The following is a 21,524-nucleotide window of genomic DNA, read 5'->3' as shown; positions in this document are numbered from 1 at the left end:
CCCTTACGGCGCAACACGGCTTTCTTGAGATCATCTAAACACCGCGAAAGTATGATCTCGAGAACCACCTCTCGGCGCTTCGCGTTCACAGTTCACCCTCTTGCATGCCACTGGGAAAGCACATCTCGACGAACATGCTCTGCACGGAGTCGCTGAGCGCGCTGTCACGGCAGTCAACCAGAGAAGAGGGGGGCGTCAAGTCTTCCACGGCAGAGCCGAATGCGATCTGAAGCAAGTCGCCGTCTGGCGCGACGGCGCGAGGCATGTTTCCCGAGTGGTTCTGCGTTTCCTCGGCCTCTGTCAACGAGTGGGCGGTCTCTGGATGCAGCTCGAAATCCGCCGCGCTGAATCCTGCGGCGGTGTCTGTCGCTAGCACGGCACTGCCGATGTCGCAGTTACCGGTGCTCTCGTTGCCGAAGCCTTCCAGGAGTGGCTCAGCGACGGCCATTTGCGTTGGATCCGCGAAGGAGTCGCCGGAGAGGCCGCCTGGAACATTTCAAGAAAAGTCAATTCACTAACTTGTCTTGGCGCTCTTTGGCCGTAAGCGGCCCTTGCACCATTAAACGGCATTTATCATCATGGTCGATTCACTAACAACTTAATAGTGGCAGGACGCGCAGTGCAATTGTAAGCAGGGAACCGTTGCCACGGCACGCATGGACACACACTCTATAGATGCAAATGTTCTTGGCGCGCATGCAAAAGAACAGAAACATATTTTCTTGCATAATCGTAAAAGGTGCTTATCCACAAAGATAGCATTTTAAAAATATATGTGTCAATGTTCTGCATGATCTATACGATGTGCCCCGTGTTTCTACTACACGCAAGAGTTTAACCGTCATTTTCTTAATGTCTTGAATGCATGCAGTGAGTGCAAATTTCACATGACGCACTGATTTTTAGGAACTGGGTCGCCAGGTTCTAACCTTAGTTCCATAGGCGACCGCTACAGGCGCAGCTCGCGCGAAAGAGAAGTCTTCTTCCTCTTCTTCTTCGAGCGCCTTGATGATGATGTTAACGCAAGCAAACCCACAAATAGCATAGCCAACTGTAGCATGCGCACGCTCGCACGAAAGACGAGTCTTCTTCCTCTTGTTCTTCGAGCACCTTGATGATGACATTAACGCAGGCAAACCCACATTTCCTCGATTTCCTCGACCACACGTTCGGCCACAGCTGCAAGGTCTGCGACCGCTTGTGGTTCGACAACAACCTGACCACAATCGCTACTATAAAAACGTGTGACGTCTTTATATGACAGTAGAGGAATTGTATGGAGCATTCACGGTTTACCCGATTATCTCCGAGCCAGCTCCTCAATCATCATTCACTTCGTGGATATGGCGTGATTTTTTTATATCTTTTTTTTTTCCATTCTACTTTTCATCGGCTTGCCGTTAGATCCGCAACAATGGGCAGTCGCTAAGGCTAAATATGAAGAACGTGTTTATTTTTTTTGTGGTCGTCGAACGGCTCGCCGTTGGATACACCATTTTCATGCACTGTGGAAATACAAATGACTCTATTTTCTATATATTGATATGTGTATCTTTTCAAGAGATAGCATAAAAGTTCTCACTCTTTTGAAAAGACAGAATAAAGAAAGAAGTATTCAGTTACGCTTTAGATATGGAAGAGAAAATCGAATGCACAAAATGCCCCAGACAAGAGAAGGGAAGGGGATAAAAGTTGTAAACATTGCCAACTACATGAAGGTTATACTGCAAAGTAGTGAGCAGAATAAACAATATCGAGCCGATTTTAATGCATGAAATCAGTTTAAATGGGACACAAATGCATTTCTTGTTTTATGCTTTGAAAGTGACTTTTCTTCTTTTCTCTAAGCGCGTGTATGGACCACCCTGTTCGCACCTGACAAGTGGCGTTGCTCATGTCTCGACAAGAGGGATTCTGCCCAACGTCTGTTCAGTGACGTTATCTTGAGAACTTGAACTGCGCTGAGGAGGGGACACCCGAGTAGAAGAAGACACGACGAACGTCCGCATTCGTCCTGTCTTCTTCTACTCGGGTGTCTCGTCCTCAGCGCAGTTCAAGTTCTCAAAATAATGTCTTACCAACTAGCCCCCCAACACACGCTCCTTGTGTTCAGTGACAGTTTCCAGATCCACGTGACATCTCTGATTCTACAAGAAACATTTGCTGGCCTAGTTTCATTCTTACTCTCTACCCAGGTGAATATATCTACGCAAGGAGTAAAAACAGGTGTTAGGCAAGTACACTCACTGAGGAGACCCTTGAGGACGTCGACGCTTATACCGCCGAGCCCATCGACGGCTACCGTCGAGTCCGCACTGCCCTCGCCTGCCAACATGCTGGCCTCGGCAAGCAAGGAAGACAACCGCTTGGCGTCGTGGCGCTCCTGCTTACGGAACTTCGCCCTCCGGTTCTGGAACCACACCTGCATTTACGCACTGGCGTGTGTTATTTGCTTACACGTCACTGAACCGCTAACGCATATTTCAAAACATGTACCAGTAGCGAGTTTTAGTATAGCGGGAAACGCTTACGTTAGCGTTAGCGTGCGTCTCAACGCTAACGCTAAAACGGAACGCGCTGCGTGTCAACTGGTGGTCTTTTAGTACAGCGGAAGGCATTCCCGCTAACGCTAACGCAAGCACATACAGCGCCGTCTAGACATAAAAACACTAAATGCACTGTAGAATCCACAAAAGCGCCACCAAGCCGAGCTGATCCAAAGTCACCACTGTTGCGTCTCCATGTCGCGTTTGCAGAAGTGTTGAGTTCTGACACACTGGTTTCTGTCGACATGCCGCGTTCGAGAATTCTTCAAGACCCCTATTACTTGGCCTTTTTAAGCTGGGACGCATCACGCGTCACATTCATGCACTGCCGCGAAAGGCATGAAGGGAAACGACGCCTGACATGTATCTGCTTGACTTGTGGCCGTATCTTGGAAAGAGGCGACTAAAGACAGCGTCGCCATCTCTGCGCTGCTACAGAAAACTTGAGCGAACCTTGCAAACAAATCTTGCTAAGCCTTCTGCAGCGCAAATCCACTTTGTATCTCAAAAACGGAGCTATTTGATCGGCGGTACACGGTTGGCGAAGCCTCATTACTCAAATCTAAATCAAATACGAACATTATTAGGGAATGAATAAGTTTAATAATGCAGGACGACGGCTACAAAGATTCGAAGTGGACGGCTCTCGCTTCAACAGGCACCGCCATCTTGCCTTACGTACGGGATCTCTTGCGTGCGTTAGCGTTGAACGCTATATTTCAGAAATAGCGTTCGCACGTAAGAGCTCGGGCTACGTTTACGTTCTGCTCATGCGCAGTTAGGAGCACGCAACGCTAACGCTAACGCTAAATCCTTGCGTGTGCTGTTATCCGCTATACTAAAACTCGCTATTACCACTGCGGTCCGATAAAAGTACAGAATGGCTCCATCATAAGGCAACAGCACCACGTAAAACTATGCATCTGTACTAAGGGTTATGCACGCTGCTCAAAAATGTACTTCACGTTCTTCCAAACATGCAAATGCTAAGAAAATTAGGTGGAACTTGTCTGAAGAGGAAGCTATTTAAGATATACGTTGCATTTCATGGCGGTCAGCACGTGCGGAGTGTTACACGCGGTAAAGGTAATGGAGCGTCGATGTTTTCCTCCTGTGGGCGTTGGATCTTGAGTCTTAGTAGGGTGGAGAGGTTTTCTCTCTTGACTTTTCACTTGCCTGTGTTGGGTTCAATCTGGCTCTAAAGGGCTTTCTGGGTGCACAGGGAACTTCTCAACCTACTTCGCTGTATAATATGCTACCCAATAGAACTTTATTTTCAGGATGATCGAAATTGGTAGAACGGTCTTGCCATGTGAATACGTAACTAACTAAAAAGTCACCGTCCTTACACCCTGTGGATGTGGTTGACTAGCGAAGCGAAAGGAGACGGCCCCGGTATCTATCACTGGGTTTATCAGGGAGCCAAGCCACTCGGTGAAGGTGAATGACCAGCGAAGCTGCGTAGCCCACGGCACAATATGTGACACTGAATTTTGATGAAAAGTACAGAAAGGCACAGAATGTTCGTGAAAGGTACGAAATGCTACAGAAAGTCCCTTCTGAATTTAGCGTTTGCTCCTTTCAAGTTTTTCACTTGAGCAGCACGCGTCTTTTTGCCGTGACATGCATCGTCTTGTCTGGCTTGCCGCGTGCGTTTGGCGTTTCGTGCACCATCTTGAGAAGACATTTCAGCAGTATGCGGATTTGTTGGCCGCATTCACTATTCCTCGACACTTTAGTGGACCAGTGGTGAGTAGTGGGATTTGATCACTTTCTGTGGCACATGCGTTTTTGTACCGTACTTCTATAGTTCACTGTAGTCTTTGTCCGCGGACACTTCTTCATTTTTAGTGGAGCAGTGGTGGGTAGCGGAGCTTGTCCAACTTGTGTTGCACATACCCGCGCTATGGACAACCTGTCCACGGACATCCATTTCGCCTCAGCATATACAGCTTCGTAGTAATAACTCTACATATTTGAGAAGCATCCGACACAGTGCTTGGTTTGTACTGTCCGGAGCAGTCCTCACCTGTACCCTCGCTTCGGTCAGCTGTATCTTGGCAGCTAGGTCCTCCCTGGCGAAGACGTCTGGGTAGCGGCTCTGCTGGAACGCCTTCTCGAGTTCCTCCAGCTGGAAGCTGCTGAATGTGGTGCGGTAACGCCGCTGCTTGCGCCGCTCTCGCCGCACACTGCCATTGCCGTTGACTGACACGCCTCTGTGTGGCGAAAAAACTCAATCAATCAATTAATTAATTATTCAATCAATTTGTTCCAGATTTTTTTTCCAAGACAGGTCGACGAGATGAGCACGTCGCAGCTTCGCTTGACGGGCCTTGGCATGCCGGAAAGTAGGCAGTGTACAGCAAAGCATAAGTAAGAAATTTATTCGACACAAGCTTGCAAGTGCAACATAAATAAGCACAATTAATTTAAGGAAACCCGTAGTTCCTTGATTAAGGGTGCGAATTTTCGAAGCTTTCAAAAAACGAGTCAAACACTGTCCAATTCAATTCGCCACTCGACTGGGCTGTCACTATTCCGAAATATCAGTATGTAGAATACTTTGCGAAAGTTTTACGTAGTCTGGGTGTGGTATGAAAACTGGCATTTCATCTGATTTCTTCACGAACTCGTCATTGTCCTCTTATTGGAGCAACGTAGTATTGAAGATTTGTTCATCTTCCGTTACCATAATCCACCACAACGATGGAATGTCTTCGATTATAATGATGGATATTTTAGTGGACATGGTGAACGTGAGGTGGGTGTTGTTGCGTCTTCCTCAGAGCGAGTGGGAAACCCTTCCTTCTGGGTCCAGTTGACTACCCCGCACCGGAACTTAAAGAGAGCAGTTAATCACATCGACAGATGCAACGCGGTAGGCTCCTCTTCCGGCCCAGAGAAGGCGCTTACGTGTGCAGCTGTTGCTGTGAACTGCTGCTCTCTTTTGATGCCCGTTCAGGGTAATCAACTGCACGTAGGCACATATGTTTCCCGTTTGCTCACTGCAGTGGGGGACGGCTCAAGGCTGATTAATTGTGCATTAATTGAGGCACGCAACAACGCCCTCCTTGTCGCCACCATGTCTACTACAATACCCACTATTGTAATGGGAAACATTCCATCATAATGGTGGATTATGGTAATGTACGATAATCAGTAGCACATCATCAACACTTTTTCCTGCGGCTACCCATAGTTATTAACCTGACACCATGTTTCCATGGTGTCAGCCTAGCATGTTTTAGCACCATATTGTGCATCATATTGTCTGTGCCCACAGAAATGCTTCGGCGAGAGCTCCGGACTTCTCGCTGAGTCGACAAACCTTTTATTACAATTAAATGGTTGGTGTTAAGCGATATTTCTTTTTTTCATTTTTGTGCGAGTCGATAAAAAAAAGACGGGTACTTTCACGTCGTTTGGCGACCCGAAGGTTCGGCTCATTCGGGTTTTGTATACGCCTCAGTATATTAGCGATGCGTCTGGGCTAGCACATGTAGACTGCCGTTCGGGCCTGCTTATGCTACAAGCCACTTTTTTTATTGTCTGCAGAGCAACTTCATTTATCTAGAAAGTTTCCTGTCAATGCCCCTTTGGTAACCATTTACAACCTACGGCATGACTATAGCTTATGGCTTTTGCGGTGGCACCGATATTAAGTTTAAATACGCTCTCACGCTCGAATTCGTTTTGATATCGTCGGAGATCGCCGTCTGTTGCGAGTGAATAACATTTTTAGACGCACACACTATTTCGACGGATATGTCAAGTATAGCTAATTTTGTGCAGCAGCCTGAATGAGCCTGACAGAGCGCTTAACAGCCAACGTCAGCATCTTATGGGAGTGACAGAAATACGGCGTTCATATGCAGTGAGCGCCTCTGAGTGAGGGCGATAAGACAGTAATGCGAAGCTGCAACAGTGAGAACAAAAGGCCAATATGCGGATGACACGAAGATGTACAGATACGAGGATCTAAGAACAAGTTTGCAGGGAAGGCGACCGCGGAGTAGAGATCGGCGAAGGACGAGCACAGGGACAAACACAAGCATTAACTTTATACGTGTACACAGTTTCGTGAACACATGACCGCCAATTAGGAAACGTGTGCAATGAAGAAGTAATAATAATAATAATGTGAAATTCACAAAAGTAAAACAAGCTAAACATCTACAGAGGAGCCTTAATTTTCAAATTGCGCTGTATGAAGTGGAAACGAAAATGTTTCTGTCTGCACCGGTTATTAGCACTCTGTACGGTTATATACCGCAGTCACTTTCACTAGCACAGAGAGATGCCCACTGCTCCCTTTCGGACTTCAGCTTGTTTAGCCAAGTGGTGCAATACTAAGGCCATGACTTCATTCCGCTTTTACAGGCCTGCGAAAATGAGGTGACCTAAAGGCAAGCCACCGATTTTGACAATTATCGCAAAAGCTTCAGGCTTTGCTGCTTCTTCCCTGTATGACGATTTGATTTTCAACATGCTTTATCGTGGCAATTCACGCGAGTGCAACAGTGTCAGTGTGTGAGTGTGTGTCCTCAGGACGCATGCTGCTTGAAGACCAATGCGGGCGAACGTTTTCTGATTCACGTGCGTCTATCACAGCTATTGTCCAGGGGCGTAGCCAAGGGGGGGGGGGAGGTTGGGGGGTTCAAACCCCCCCGAAATTTTTCAGTTTTGCTTGCGCATATATACACGCACACATACAAACGCGCGCACGAACATACATAAAGTATGGTTGAAACCCCCTCCCCCGAAAAAAAATTTCTGGCTACGCCCCTGCTATTGTCCTTTCGCAAGCACCTTCGCTTGAACCGTCAAAGTGTGTTTCATACGCCTTTGACTCACCCGGTCGCTTGGCAGGCTTCTTCAGCGGTCACTTCGTACAGGCTTCTGTCGTGGCTCTCCGAAACCAACGGGTCACTGAAGTCCACCTCGGTCCCATCGTCCGCAGGCGCTACGGCGACACTGTCCCTGGCGTCTAAGGGATCTGCGGTATTGTCGATTAAGAACACACGGTCACAACGCTAGATTATCTTGAATGTCATAGAGGCAATATGTGGTCTTGTTCTTGCTAAAGTCAGAGAGGCACTTCAGAGACCTGCAAGAACTAACTGAAGGTTTGTTCCGGTTGCTTCATGAAACTGAGCCGTATACTCTTATTTTTTACAAATATGCTGACCACTTATTTCCCGCCTTATCTTTCATGTCTTCAGTCTGCCTACGACACTTGTCTCCATATGGATATCCAAGGAGTAAAACTACGGAGTATGTGCCGAATATTTTACGGTACTCTTTGCCGCAACTCATTTATATTTGCACGTGTACCACGTGACACTCTTTGTCTGGCACTCTTAGTTGTCCTAAAAACTTGACAAAATTTTAAAAATGTATAAGTTGGATATTATGTGTTGAGCAATGGGTTGTATATCATAGAATGGGCATAAGGTCTGTCATAAATTAAAATTGGAGTAATATAATTAGTATAAATTAGTGTAAGCAACAATTAGTATAAAAAACCGAGGCAGACTGGTACGAAATTGATGGCTCTTGTTTTACTGAAGATTTATTTTCCTTAAACCATTTTATTTGAATTTCTCCCGCAGTTCTTCAGCCGAACAAATCCATGAGACGTTGAAACGTTTTAAGCTTCTTGGCACACACAATTGATTTAGACTTGTATGCTAAGTTGTTACTACAATAGTGTTTTCATTGCATTACTTAGTTCTCAGACTTTTGTTTTTATTCTAACCAACAGCATTCAAATGAGAGAATCTTTGCTATTCTGTACTTTTTAAATCGCGATTCCTTCCACTCTGCCCACGTTGTGTGTAATTCGAAATATATATACGCACCAATGTAGAAAAGCCAAAGAAAAGTGATCATAGCGTTATACCTGAAAATGTGCCGGTGGCATCGGCGTCAAAGTTGTCGTCAAACACAGAGTCCTGTATGCACAACGGGTTGAAATCGTCCATCAGATCACAGTACTCGCCTTCCGTCGTTGGTTCCGAGACAAGGCTGTAGCCCACAGCAGCCGAGAGTTCGTCGTTCATCTCGTTTTACTAACTAGACACTCCTCACTTTTACTCCTGCTCCACGGTGAAGATGGTTTTAGTTTTCACTTGCACATCCAGTGATCCTTCTTCTGAAATGCCTTCGAGGATACATGCATGAAACAGACCGACAGAGGTGCCTACAGACGTTGCCGAGTGCAATTTTGTAGTTACGCAGCACCGTCAGGTAGTGGATCTCAGAAAAACCATTACAACTTTAAGTACACATAATACGTGCAAAGGTCTGCAAAAGTCAGAAAATCAGTCTTAACACAAAGAAGCTTAACAGCGCCGCTCATCAGACGTCTTACGAAGTTGGCCCATATCAACAGTTGGCCATCCTACTGCGCAGCAGATCATCTTCCATGTAAAGCTTGCCGTAGAAATCTCGACGATGATATCAGCTTTCAGTGAAGCTCGACGTTACGCAGCCCAACGTTAACAGGACGTCGCGATCATCGAAACATTGCCTTCGCGTATCACAGTATGTACCGGTTGTGCAGACGTCTCGTCGGGCCTATTCTGTAACGGTGACCGTTCCAGGTACTATGTCCAATCGATCTCGTGTTCCTTGCGTCCACCCGAGCAAGATGTCGATCTCTCTGAGCCGAGAAGCTCTGTGCGCTCCTGAAGACTCCTGTAGTGCGAGCATATACTGTCTTGGCAACGTGCGCCGTGTCTTCCCCTTCGTAGGCTACAAACGTGCACCTGCCTTGCCCACCTGTCTAGGAGTGCTGTCTCCTGGCCGACGTCTGTATAACCGTCCGCCACACCGTTACGAAAGGCTCCTCTCGCGCTCTATATAGAGTACTGTTTTACAGCGAGCGCCACCAATGCAGCGCTCGGCCGCTTTTGTCGAGGACGACGCTGGGACGAGAGAAACCGCAGGGGCTTCCCTAGGCTGTCGCTCCGTGTAAGCCCGACTGCAAAGGCTACCAAACGGAGGCAAAGAAATCGGCAGTGCAGGGAAAGCAAAAGAAAGCAATAATAAAGGAACGTTGGAAGCGGCAAAGGTTGGTTTCACGAGGATTAGCCGAAGCTCGACGAGGGAATCCGTGTGTTTCGCGCTCGCTCGCTCAGACTTACGCTCGCCGGAGGCACAAGAAATGTGCGCGCATAGCTCAAGAAGAAGAGAAGGTATGCGCTGCGCGCCGAGGCTCGTGTGGCGTTTTGTGCTGACTGGGCTGGCTCGCAAGGGTTTCGTCTGTTTGGGATCTGTGTCGCGAAAAATGCATGCGCGCATATCATCCGCGTGGACCTGTCGGCCTGTTTTGTGGCACGCGTGTCCGGATTCGTTTGTAAGGACGCAAGGACCGAGTAAAAGGCTCGGATCGGTGATTATTTCTCGAAACATGTTTGCGGGACCATTACTCCAATACGTAGCTTATGGTCAATGAGCTATATTTAACGGCGATGCTCGTGGATGGGATGGGCCTGAGGATGGGGAGGTCGATAAGGGCGAGATATTTTCTTGTATCTGGCCATTTCGATGCCCTCATAGATAGCAAGCTTTAGACTAGTACAGCCATCGGATATTACGTGCCGGGTGGAGTAGCATATCAGGCGAATAGCCAGGCAAACATCTCCAGCTTTTCATTAAAATGCTTCGCTACCTCTCGATATTACGTTTAGTTGCTAATACTATTGTTACAGATTGTCATGATGTGCTGATTACACGTTTCGCATGATACCTCGTGAGGTATGTACAGACGCCCGTGGCAGTGCGTGCGAACACAGCCACTATATATATATATATATATATATATATATATATATATATATATATATATATATATATATATATATATATATATATATATATATATATATATATATATATATACAGCCGCAATAGCAGAAGGGAGCTGGCTAGCTGACAGTGAAAAAGAAAAAAAAATTGTTGTTCGAGAGGGAAAAAATTAATCTGACTGACGGCACCCATCCAGGCGCTGCGTTGTACGCGACTATGGTTCGGATGGCCAGCCATATATCTGGTGGACAGGTGCACATTTGGTGGACAGGTTCACTGAAAAATGTCTCAAAGCCTCAATTGATGCTTTACTTTAAAGGGACTGTCTGCCGTCCTTCATCGCTTTTCTGTTTTATACCGCAATAGAAAGCGTACCGTCTGAAGTGTCCAACCTTGCAGCGGTTTCTCAGGAAAGTGAGTAGAAAATTTTAAACTGAATTTTTCTATCTGCGTTCGGTCTTCTTCCATTGGCGCGAAACATGCCCACAACATTGGTTGGTGGACGCGATGACGATTGTAGTGCCGGTAAAAATTAAAACCGAAAGCACATGTGATTTCTGCAGGATTACTCTGTTTTCGCTGAACACTATTGTAATGAATGTAACAGTTGTTTTCAAAAGCGCGCTAACGGTTAAATGAAGCCCTATTATACGATTACAGAACACTTGTTTTGCTGTAATCGCAGTCTATGCGTTTATTTTAGCACTGCTGCCGCAATCGAAGCCAAGTCGATTCATCAAAAAGAGACGATGTATGCGCGCCTTCACAGCGCAGCACATGTGAGACATCCTAACAACAATACAGCGGCACAGTACGACCAGCGCGGACAGCCGCATGGCATAGCGCATGAGTTGAAGCAGAAGAAATCGAAGACGGCGCCGCAAGCCGCGCCACCGGGCGCCTTTTTGGATGGATGGATGGAAGGATGGATGGATGGATGGATGGATGGATGGATGGATGAATAAACTTTATTTCGGTCCCTCGGAACGCGCCTTAGCACGTTGCGGGCCGCTCTCACGTCGGAACAGAAAGACCAAGTCTCTCTGCCTTTTTGGACGCTTGAGAAAAAGAAAGGCAAAAAATTACTCTTTGACGCAACCGAAAAGTGCCTCAAGTACGTAAAATACAATTTCAGGTTATACAGGTTTTTAAGCAAAATGAGTCTACCTGCGAGGATTTCTTGTCATACCAGTGGACTGAACCACATCGCCGTTGAGTGACGCTAGCAGTCATTCTTTCACGATTTTCAACATCAAATTAAAAATATAATTCCTTTTTTACGGGGCAAAAGCATGCTCGCTGCTGCCGATGTGACGAACGATCTTCTCATTTTCACCACAATCAAAAAAATTTTCTGAGCGGTAGACAGTCCCTTTAAATTATTGCCGTTTTAATCTTAAGGACGAAAAGGCTACTTTCTAGAGCCACTGCTAAAAGCACTAAGCAAACGATGCCGACAGAATCTCGATCGTAAGGTTAGTTCGGTACTCGAGTTACACTGCTGCACGTCCGAAAATTTCATGTTTTACTGTAAGCTATGCGTTCGGATAGAATATATTTTAGGACAATAAATCAATTTGACTAATGTGAACCGATAACGTATAGAAAGCGTCCTTTGTATATACAGACTCTCTTGGTCGTGCTAGTTTTACTATTTTCTCAATTGAATGTTGATCCTTTATTTCGCTGTTTATGCAATTATGATACGCGTGAAGTGTCAGTTACCTGCCAGAACTTGGCCTAATCGGAAAAGTTTTGATGCACTATTTCACACAGAAAAGTCTAAAGATACTTCACATCCATTTCTAAATATTAGTATCAGATTCGCTTGCGCATTTACTATTTATTTATCTTTTTCTTTTTTTATGATTTCCCTCCTCTCCTCTGAAATCCTTTAATCCAATTCCCCATATCTATACAATGTAGCATGCCAGCGACTATATGCGCGCCGGCAAAAATCTGTTTTTCCAATAACGAGTCTCTCTGCCTCTCTCTTTCTCTCTCCCTCAATACACTATGAGGAAGTGCGCACGAACCGTGCACCAAATGCCCGAACATATATACAATGCTCTACTATACATCTTGCGAGAAAAATGTTTCTTAGACAAAGGACTAATCAGACACGGACAGGCTCAAACTTCCAACTGAGTTTATTATCAAGGTGAGACATTTATATATGTATGTGACAGAACTGAAGAACCAATGACACAGCTGCGCAGAGTACCAGCGCGCATCAACTAATTGCTCCCCCAGATGTAGAAGGAAATGCAATGAAGGAAATGACCTTTTTTTGAGGGGGCGCTACATCTGGGGGAGCAATTAGTTGACGCGCGCTGGTACTCTGCGCACCTGTGTCATTGGTTCTTCAGTTCTGTCACAAATATATACACATATATGTCTCACCTTGACAATAATTTCAGTTGGAAGTCCGCGCCTGTCCGTGTCTGTTTCGTCCTTTGTCTAAGAAACATTTTTCCCGCAAGAAGTAGTAGAGCATGGAGTACCAACTAGCTCGAACCCACACCTTGTTAAGATACATACAGTAGACTCACTACACTACACTTGCTGACGTAGGCAATACGCCGTGGCGTTATCGAAAGTTACGATGACCGATTGGGGCTACGGCCTTTTCCTCCAGCTCATCGGAACACCTTGGACCGACAAGTTTACGATTTCGTGTTTCATTACATAGAACAGACATGAAATCCACACACCATGGGAAAATCAATCCATGCATCTCAGGAAATCACGCAAAATAAAGCATAAGGCATATCACACCTGATTTATGTACTGTCCCCCCCTCCCCTCACTCCACTATCTATCTATCTATCTATCTATCTATCTATCTATCTATCTATCTATCTATCTATCTATCTATCTATCTATCTATCTATCTATCTATCTATCTATCTATCTATCTATCTATCTATCTATCTATCTATCTATCTATCTATCTATCTATCTAGACGCCTACGTCTGGGTGCTCTCGTGATCGCCTCCCTAACTTAGTGTGGACCAACACTGGCATGTGAGGTTAAGAGGGCTTGACGTCCATGACTATCTAGTCATGGCATGAATAACGTAAAAATCCTGTCGCGTAAGTCGTCAAACCTTTTCATCCAGACACTTGTGGCACATACCCGTATACCACGGGCCGTGGTTTACTGGTATGAGCCACAGGTGATTGACAGTATGTATCTACCCAGGAACGGCGAGGACAGACATTGGTAATTTAAATGCGAGAACGTTAAGAAAACCCGACACCGGCAGCGTTGACCCGATGAATGCAAAGAATAAAGAATTCGGCAGATCCCACGTACCGTGGCAGTCGATGTTATGCGAAGCATGCGGCGGGAAGGTGACTGTGGCGTAATCTTTTTTCTGAGCGAAACGGTACAAAGTGACGCTAACGATTTGTATAAATTTTATACGCACACATATATGTTGAAGAGCCGCATAGATGGGTTCCGTATGGAACCCTCATAAAAAGTCGGACATCAGCACACTAGAATCCGTTCAGAAGAAAGCCATCTGTTTCATTTTCCGCCATTACGACTGGAATTTCTCACCCTCCTCTCACCTTGCTACGCTAGGTCTACAAACCTTGTCCGAGCGACGCGATCTCGAATGCCTAAAGTTGCTGCATATTCTTGTTAATACCCCACGCTACGCATTAAGGTATGTCACCACCTTTTTCAAAACTTTTTTAAATTTTGACCTTTACAATTATATTTTAAAATGGGCTTATAAAGGAACCTTGTAACGCGTTCGGTTTGTTTCGCTGTCTGCCAGGCTCTGCCACTCAAGCCACCAATTGGCTTTGGCAGGCCTAGCCACATGTACTGCTTTATTTGAAGAAATAAAAGGCATTATTATTATTATTATTATTAGTTTAAATGATGCTCATATGGAGAAAAGAGTGAAAAAAAAATCAGAATGGGACTTGTTATTGACAAAACATTGCCCAAACTTCACGCGAACAGTCAGAACTTGGGAATGGAGCGCCAGAACTATAAACTTTTTATCACAAAGGCAGCCAACGTAACACACTGTGCAATGAATTAGAATATTCGCCGTTTGATGATAGGGAATCAAGTTACAGTAAAAATACCAACGAAAACAAAAAAAAATGGTGATATTTCTGTGCAATGCTTGAAACAAACCATTTTTACATAAAAACTTGCCGATAGTTTTTATTGATCCTAGTTCATTGCACAGATCAGTAATAAAGGAACAAGCATGCAAAGTTTCATTGGAAAAGATATATTTCTCATGAAGTTGCAACTGTTTGCGTATCAAAAAAGTGCAAAAAATCAAGTTTTGAGAAAACGAGTTTAAACTTTTCCAATGCTTGTACAAACAGTATGATAATGCCCTACATAGTTAAAATCCATCAGGCTTATAGCTACGGCCCTCCTTAGATGCCATAAGCTCTTTTTTTGGCTTTTGTTGCTGCCCGTCTTTTCTTCCGGTGTTGTTTTGCTTCGCCAGTCGACTGACGCTGGGCTTTCCTTACACGGTATTGGTCCCTAGTGTAGCATGCTACGATAGTGTGGTGGCCAGGTTCGACGCCTGCTTCTCTCAAGATCGCTGCTACACTTCTGTTACCATCATAAAACTTACAAACTACGCAGCATTAACAGCAGTAGCATGAAGCGCGAGCAAAGTAAACAGAGACGCTCGTAGCTTCACGCGTCTGGAACATAGGTGCGCAGCGGAGCTGGGAGCGAAAAGTACCTATAGGCCTTAGTTCCCTATCGCGGCGCGCTGCGGCGCTGCAGTCAACCGGCTGGGTAAGCGAGTACAAGTACCTAGGAGTATGGGTAAATGAGGGGGATAGATATATGGAGGTACAAGGGAAAGCATCGGTAGCAAAGGGAAAGAGGAATGCTGCAATTATGAAGCACAGAGCTTTATGGGGATACAATAGGTACGAGGTGCTTCAAGGGCTGTGGAAGGGAGTGATGGTCCCGGGGCTTACATTTGGGAACTCAGTGGTGTGCATGAAGTCAGAGGTACAATCAGGAATAGATGTAAATCAAAGGACGGTGGGCCGCCTCGCGTTGGGCGCTCACGGGAAGACGACAAATGAGGCTGTAAAGGGTGATATGGGATGGGCAGGCTTTGAAGTGAGGGAAGCTCAGAGCAAAATGAGATTCGAAGAGAGGCTGAGGAAAATGAAGAAGGGTAGATGGGCAGAGAAGGTTTTCAGGTATTTGTATAGAAAAAGCGTTGACACGCAGTGGAGAAAAAGAACTAGGAGGCTCACCAGTAAATATACGGCTAGCAGTGCGGGCGATATGGCAACAAGGAGCATTAAGCGGAAGGTCAGAGAGGCGGAGAGGACTTATTGGATGACAGCGATGGAAAAGAAGCCGGTTCTGAGTAACTACCGAAAGGGAAAAAACAAAATAAGAAGGGAAATGTTTTATGATAATTCAAGGGGAAGCGCTTTACTGTTTGAAGCAAGGTCGGGCTGCCTTAGAACGCGTAGTTATAAAGCGAGATTCAGTAACGAAGAAGAACAATGTACATGCTGCGGGGGAACTAAGGAAACGATGGAACATGTACTGATTGAATGTGGCGATATTCACCCAGGTATACGTGTGGGCACGAGTCTACATGAAGCCTTGGGTTTTAGGGACAACAATGGAATGCTGAACACGTCCGCGATAGAAATAAGTAAGAGACGGTTAGAGTATTGGTGGCAGAAAAGTAGAGATAAATTACAAAAATAAATAATTGGGAAAAAATAAGGTCATTCTGCCTTAAGAGGCAGAGAGATGGACCGTGAATTTATATTTTTTTTGGTATAATAACATAGATTTAATCAATGTAGATAAGGTATTAGGCCAGCATGAAACAAGGAAGCTTTTTCTTTTTTCTTCGAGCATGGTGACAGACATGTCACCGCCCCGTTATAAAGGGGACGCTCATAGCATCCATCCATCCATGGGCGGGTGAGGTTCCGTAAATGCGCCCCCCTTACGGATGTTTAAAGCAACGTTTGAAAAGAAGAAAGACTTACAAGTTGTCTTTAAATAAGTTTATATTTGTCAAACCAAAACATAACAGAAAAATTACAACATTTGCAGCTGATGTTCGCTCACTTATCAGTTTCTGTTACCACACGACACTAGTTTCGGTTTCGGAACCTTTCACCACTTGTTCGAAAATTGGCTATAACTTCGGAACTAAATAAGATAGAAACACAATTCTTCCGGCAAAATATTCTTGAATGTTCGCGGATTCCTGGAATTAAAAAATTAAAAATGCGTTTTCAAAGGTGGTGACATACCTTAACTAACGAATATGTGCCTCCTGATAAACTGAAACCCACAAGGAATAGCCACAAACTCAAGCTGACACCATTCCATCCACGTACTAACCTATTTAAATTCAGCTTCTTTCCGCACACTATAGAAAAACGAATTGTATTGCCTGGATCAACTAGATCATTGCCTTTAGAAGATTTCTTGTATGAATGTATTGATTCGCGATTTGTTTATTAAGAGTTGTATTCTTGTTTGTTTGCTGTTAAGATTTGTATTCTTGTGTGTGCTGATGTAGAGAAAACCTACTTCAGCGATAGCCCGAATTCGCTGCAGTATGTACAAATAAATAAATAAATAAATAAATAAATAAATAAATAAATAAATAAATAAATAAATAAATAAATAAATAAATAAATAAATAAATAAATAAATAAATCTGTTATATAACCAGTTGTTTACAGTTGCGTAACGCCACCAACGGCGACGTGGGTATTACCAACACCAGAAGCGGTAAGCTGATATGTAGGGCTTACACTTGTCCCTAATGATGGAGAACGCATGCACGTTTCACGAACTCGTGTGCATGTGCGGAAGAGGTTCTTGACAGTTCTTGAACAAGGTCATCATCACTGTGGTCAGTGAGCACCAGCAGCTGGTTATGACTTGTTATTGGATCCGGTCGTGATCGCGGTGACGAGAGCTCCATGTGTAGTGATGTATGAGGTATAGTACAGCTGTTGGAAATCGTGGATGCCTCGGTCATTTCGTCGACAAATTGTATGTCGATAGAGCCGGTGACATGTCGGAGCCTGAAGTCACCCTTCGCGTTTGTGAGGTATAGGCCGTCGAGGCTGGTAGATCTGGATATTGCTACGTAGACCAACATCAGTGGATGGCGCTTGTCGTATTCGTAGACTACCTGGGCGCATGTGCCTACGTAGTCTAGTCTATAAAGCGGCTGTCAGTCAATCTGGCATCATCCTCGGTCAGCATGAGGCCATCGTCCAGCCTCGTAAGAAATGAAGAGGACACTGCGTCGTTCTGGCGGACTAAGTGCACTTTACAGTGCGATGATGTGAATGTCATACGTAACTTTCGTTAATGTATTCCTCCGGGGTCGAGCAATGCTTCAATATAGCTTGCTGAATCATAGGAATACAAATGTAATGTTTATTAGACTGCTATAAAAGCAGAGCCAACACCGGCACCACAGACGTTAATCTCATATGACGCCTGTATCGTAGGAGTATCATGCAGTGTTTATTGCTTTCTTGCAAAATTATATAGCCAGCACTATAACCACAATTGACGTTGCACCGACATTACGCCTGCATAGGCTGTTTCTCCAAACCAGTTTGTAGACCTGGCGTGGCTCTGTGGTAGAATACCTGATTGCCACGCAGAATGCTTGGGTTCGATTCCTGCTGGGATCCTAATTTTCATCGTTTCCATTCGTCGGGTCAACGCTGCCGATGTCGATTTTTCTTAACGCTCTCGCATTTAAGTTACCAATATCTGTTCTCGCCATTCCTGGGTAGATATAAACTGTCAATCACCTGTGGCGCATACCCGTACACCGCGGCCCGGGGTAAACGGGTATGTGCCACACAAGTCTGGAGGAAAGGGTTTGACGACGTACGCGACAGGATTTTCGCGTTATTCATGTCATGACCCGACAGTCATATTCGTCAAATCCTCTTAACCTTCCGTGCCAATTTTGGTCTACACCAAGTTAAGGAGGCGATCATGAGAGCACCCAGACGTAGGCGGCTAGATAGATAGATAGATAGATAGATAGATAGATAGATAGATAGATAGATAGATAGATAGATAGAAACGCTCAAAGTGACAAAGGTTCGTTAAGAAATGCTTCGCATTTAAAATGAAGATCCTGGCAGGAATCAGGCCCAAGCATTCTGAGTGGCAGTCGAGTATTCTACCACAGAGCCACGCCAGGTCTTGAAACTGCTCTAGAAAAACACCCTATGCAGGCGTAATGTCGGTGCAACGTCAATTGTGGTTGTATAGTGCTGGCTATCTAATTTTAAAACAAAGCAAACAACACGGCATATGTACTCCTATGATATAAGCGTTATGTCGGGTTAACGTCAATTGTGGTTCCAGTGTTGGCTCCGCTTTTATAGCAGTCTAATAAACATTACATTTGTATCCCTATGATTCATCAAGCTATGTTCCAGCATAAGCAGCGCGCCTGTCTTGAACTTGCGCGCATAAACAGCGCGCATGTTCAAGATGTACCAACTGGCCCGCGAGCAATCATTGTTATATGTTCAAGCGTTGCTCGACCCCGGAGGAATACACTAACGAAAGTTATGTATGATATTCACATCATCGCGCCGTAGCGTGCACTTCGCTTCGATAACACAAACGTCTGTGCTCTAACGTGAGTGTTGATACTACGTCAGACCACAAGTTACCATTTAAACGTCAGTGTAGTCGGCGTGCTTGGTAAGCCCACAATGTGCACAAAACTCCTCTATTTACGAAAACCGTCGATCCACCTCGTAACGCTTGGCTCAAGGACAAAAAATGCAGCATAGAACTACTGGCTGCCTGCTTCGAATGAAACCGATTCCCGCAAGGCGTGGGATCTGCCGAATTTTAACAGCGAAGCCTTTTAGCAAATAGCCCTTGTGACTCGATCGCAGAAAGCTATCATAATCTTAACGGGTATGTGCCACTGTGCAGCCCACCAGAAAACTATTGTCATCATAAACGGAAATGCGCCACAAAAATTGGGTAAACCCCACTACTCACCACTGGTCCTCTGAAAATGAAGACGAAAACCATCGTCATCAAACAGGTATGTGCCACTGTGCGGCCTATCAGAAAACTATCATCATAAACGAGTATGTGCCACACCCACCCCTCCACCCCACACACACACCTAGCCACACCAAGTTTAACCTGGATATAGCCAAGTTCAACATAGCTAATACCGAGGTGAACCTTGATATAGCCAAGCTCAACCTAGCGTCACCAAGCTTAATCTCGATATAGCCAAGTTATACCGAGTTCAACCTGGCTACAGCCAAGTTCTACCCGACTAAAACTGGAGTAAGCAGCCCGTAGATCTATGAGAGGTGCGAACACTTGGTTTCCGCGGGAGTTTCCCCTGGAGGAGTGGCTGGCGGACTCTTCCCCAGACATCATGAAGGCACTACTCGGACATTTAAAACTTTTAGGCTTGTCTGATGGCTAAGCCTTGCCTTTTTTTTATTAGTGGACCCGGACTGGGGTTCGTTTATTCTTTAATAAAGTTGTTCTCTCTCTCTCTCTCTCGGTCTCTGGAGTTTGGACGTCCGTGTCGTGGTGTGACTTGGTGGTTTAACTCGAACCCCTATGCGCTGAGAATCAACGTAGAAACAACCTAGCATCGCCTAGCTAAAGCCTAGCAACGACCTATAAGCAATCTAGAAACAACCTGCATCTCCTACCTATGGTCTAGAAACAACCTAGAAGGAATCATATTAGTCTCCAAATTTCGTCCAGTCTCGCTGTTTCAAACCTTGCGCGGCTTAGTGCAAGCATAGCCAATTTTTTTCCTATTTATATATGTATATTGGGAAATCGGACCGCCCCAATGATAAGAGAAAACAACATAAAGGGAAGATTGCAAGTATTTTTTATTGCGCAATCACACAAGACAGCTTATTAGTTCACGCAAAAATTTTGTTTCTTATTGAACGTCAGGGGCGTAGACAAGGGGAGGGAAGGGTTGGGGGGTTCAACGCCCTAACCTCCATATATATATATATTGTTATGAAATGTGGTTTGCGTGACGAGGAAAAGCCGAGAGGCTGGCGTGCCGATGTAGCCGAAGATCGGACTTATCACTGAGGAGCAGAGCAAGGAGGCAGAACGTTTACAAAACGTAACAACGTTTATAGCAGGTATAGCAGGTAATAGCAGGTAATAGCAGGTTATAGCAGGTTATAGCAGGTTATAGCAGGACAGAGCCTGCCAGCACGACCAAGTCGGCTGGGGCGTCTCTCTAACAACGGACCAGGCCGGTCTTAAATAGGGGACCAGTCCATTGTTGACAGGGTGGCTCTTTGGTCCCAGGTGTTGACGTTCTTCTAGTCTCCTGACCATCCGACGGCCGCAGGTGTTGACGTTCTTCTAGTCCCCTGACGATCCGCCGGCCGCAGGTGTTGACGGTCTTCTAACCTGACGATCCGCCGGCCGCAGGTGTTGACGGTCTTCTAACCTGACGATCCGCCGGCCGCAGGTGTTGGCTGTCTTCTAACCTGACGATCCGCCGGCCGCAGGTGTTGGCTGTTTACCTGCGATCTAACCTGACGATCCGCCGGCCGCAGGTGTTGACGGTCTTCTAACCTGACGATCCGCCGGCCGCAGGTGTTGGCTGTCTTCTAACCTGACGATCCGCCGGCCGCAGGTGTTGACGGTCTTCTAACCTGACGATCCGCCGGCCGCAGGTGTTGGCTGTCTTCTAACCTGACGATCCGCCGGCCGCAGGTGTTGACGGTCTTCTAACCTGACGATCCGCCGGCCGCAGGTGTTGGCTCCCCGCTCGGTCAGGTGCTCTGGCACAACAATATATATATATATATATATATATATATATATATATATATATATATATATATATATATATATATATATATATATATATATATATATATATATATATATATATAGGGGAGGGGTTTAAGGAGAAGAGTTGTTCGAAATTGCGTTGTGCTGTAAGAAAACGTGCCGCCTAACTAGATGCTCATTCCTTTAATATTTCATCTTTGCACGGGCTAAGCTGGTTTTGTTCAGCGCGACACCTCTACCAGCACACATATATTTCACGCCCAATTTCCCGTAGTGGGTTTAGCCACGTCACCAACTACCGACTAGCCAT

The 21,524-nt window shown here is 45.4% G+C and overlaps 1 protein-coding gene across 1 annotated transcript; it reads right to left on the bottom strand.

Moving 5' to 3' along the window:
- Positions 1 to 85: 85 nt before the first annotated feature.
- Positions 86 to 8,634, bottom strand: LOC119386120 (homeobox protein ceh-22). Its single transcript, XM_037653465.2, has 5 exons — positions 8,449 to 8,634; positions 7,401 to 7,542; positions 4,576 to 4,762; positions 2,248 to 2,422; positions 86 to 486 (listed from the first exon to the last, which is right to left on the bottom strand). Exons 1-5 carry the CDS (start codon positions 8,606 to 8,608, stop codon positions 86 to 88), a joined length of 1,065 nt encoding a protein of 354 aa, XP_037509393.1. The 5' UTR covers positions 8,609 to 8,634.
- Between the last annotated feature and the right edge of the window lie 12,890 nt (positions 8,635 to 21,524).

This window comes from Rhipicephalus sanguineus, chromosome 3 (assembly GCF_013339695.2).
Source record: "Rhipicephalus sanguineus isolate Rsan-2018 chromosome 3, BIME_Rsan_1.4, whole genome shotgun sequence".
Classification (NCBI taxonomy): Eukaryota; Metazoa; Arthropoda; class Arachnida; order Ixodida; family Ixodidae; genus Rhipicephalus; species Rhipicephalus sanguineus.
This window is presented reverse-complemented; position numbering and strand designations above follow the sequence as displayed.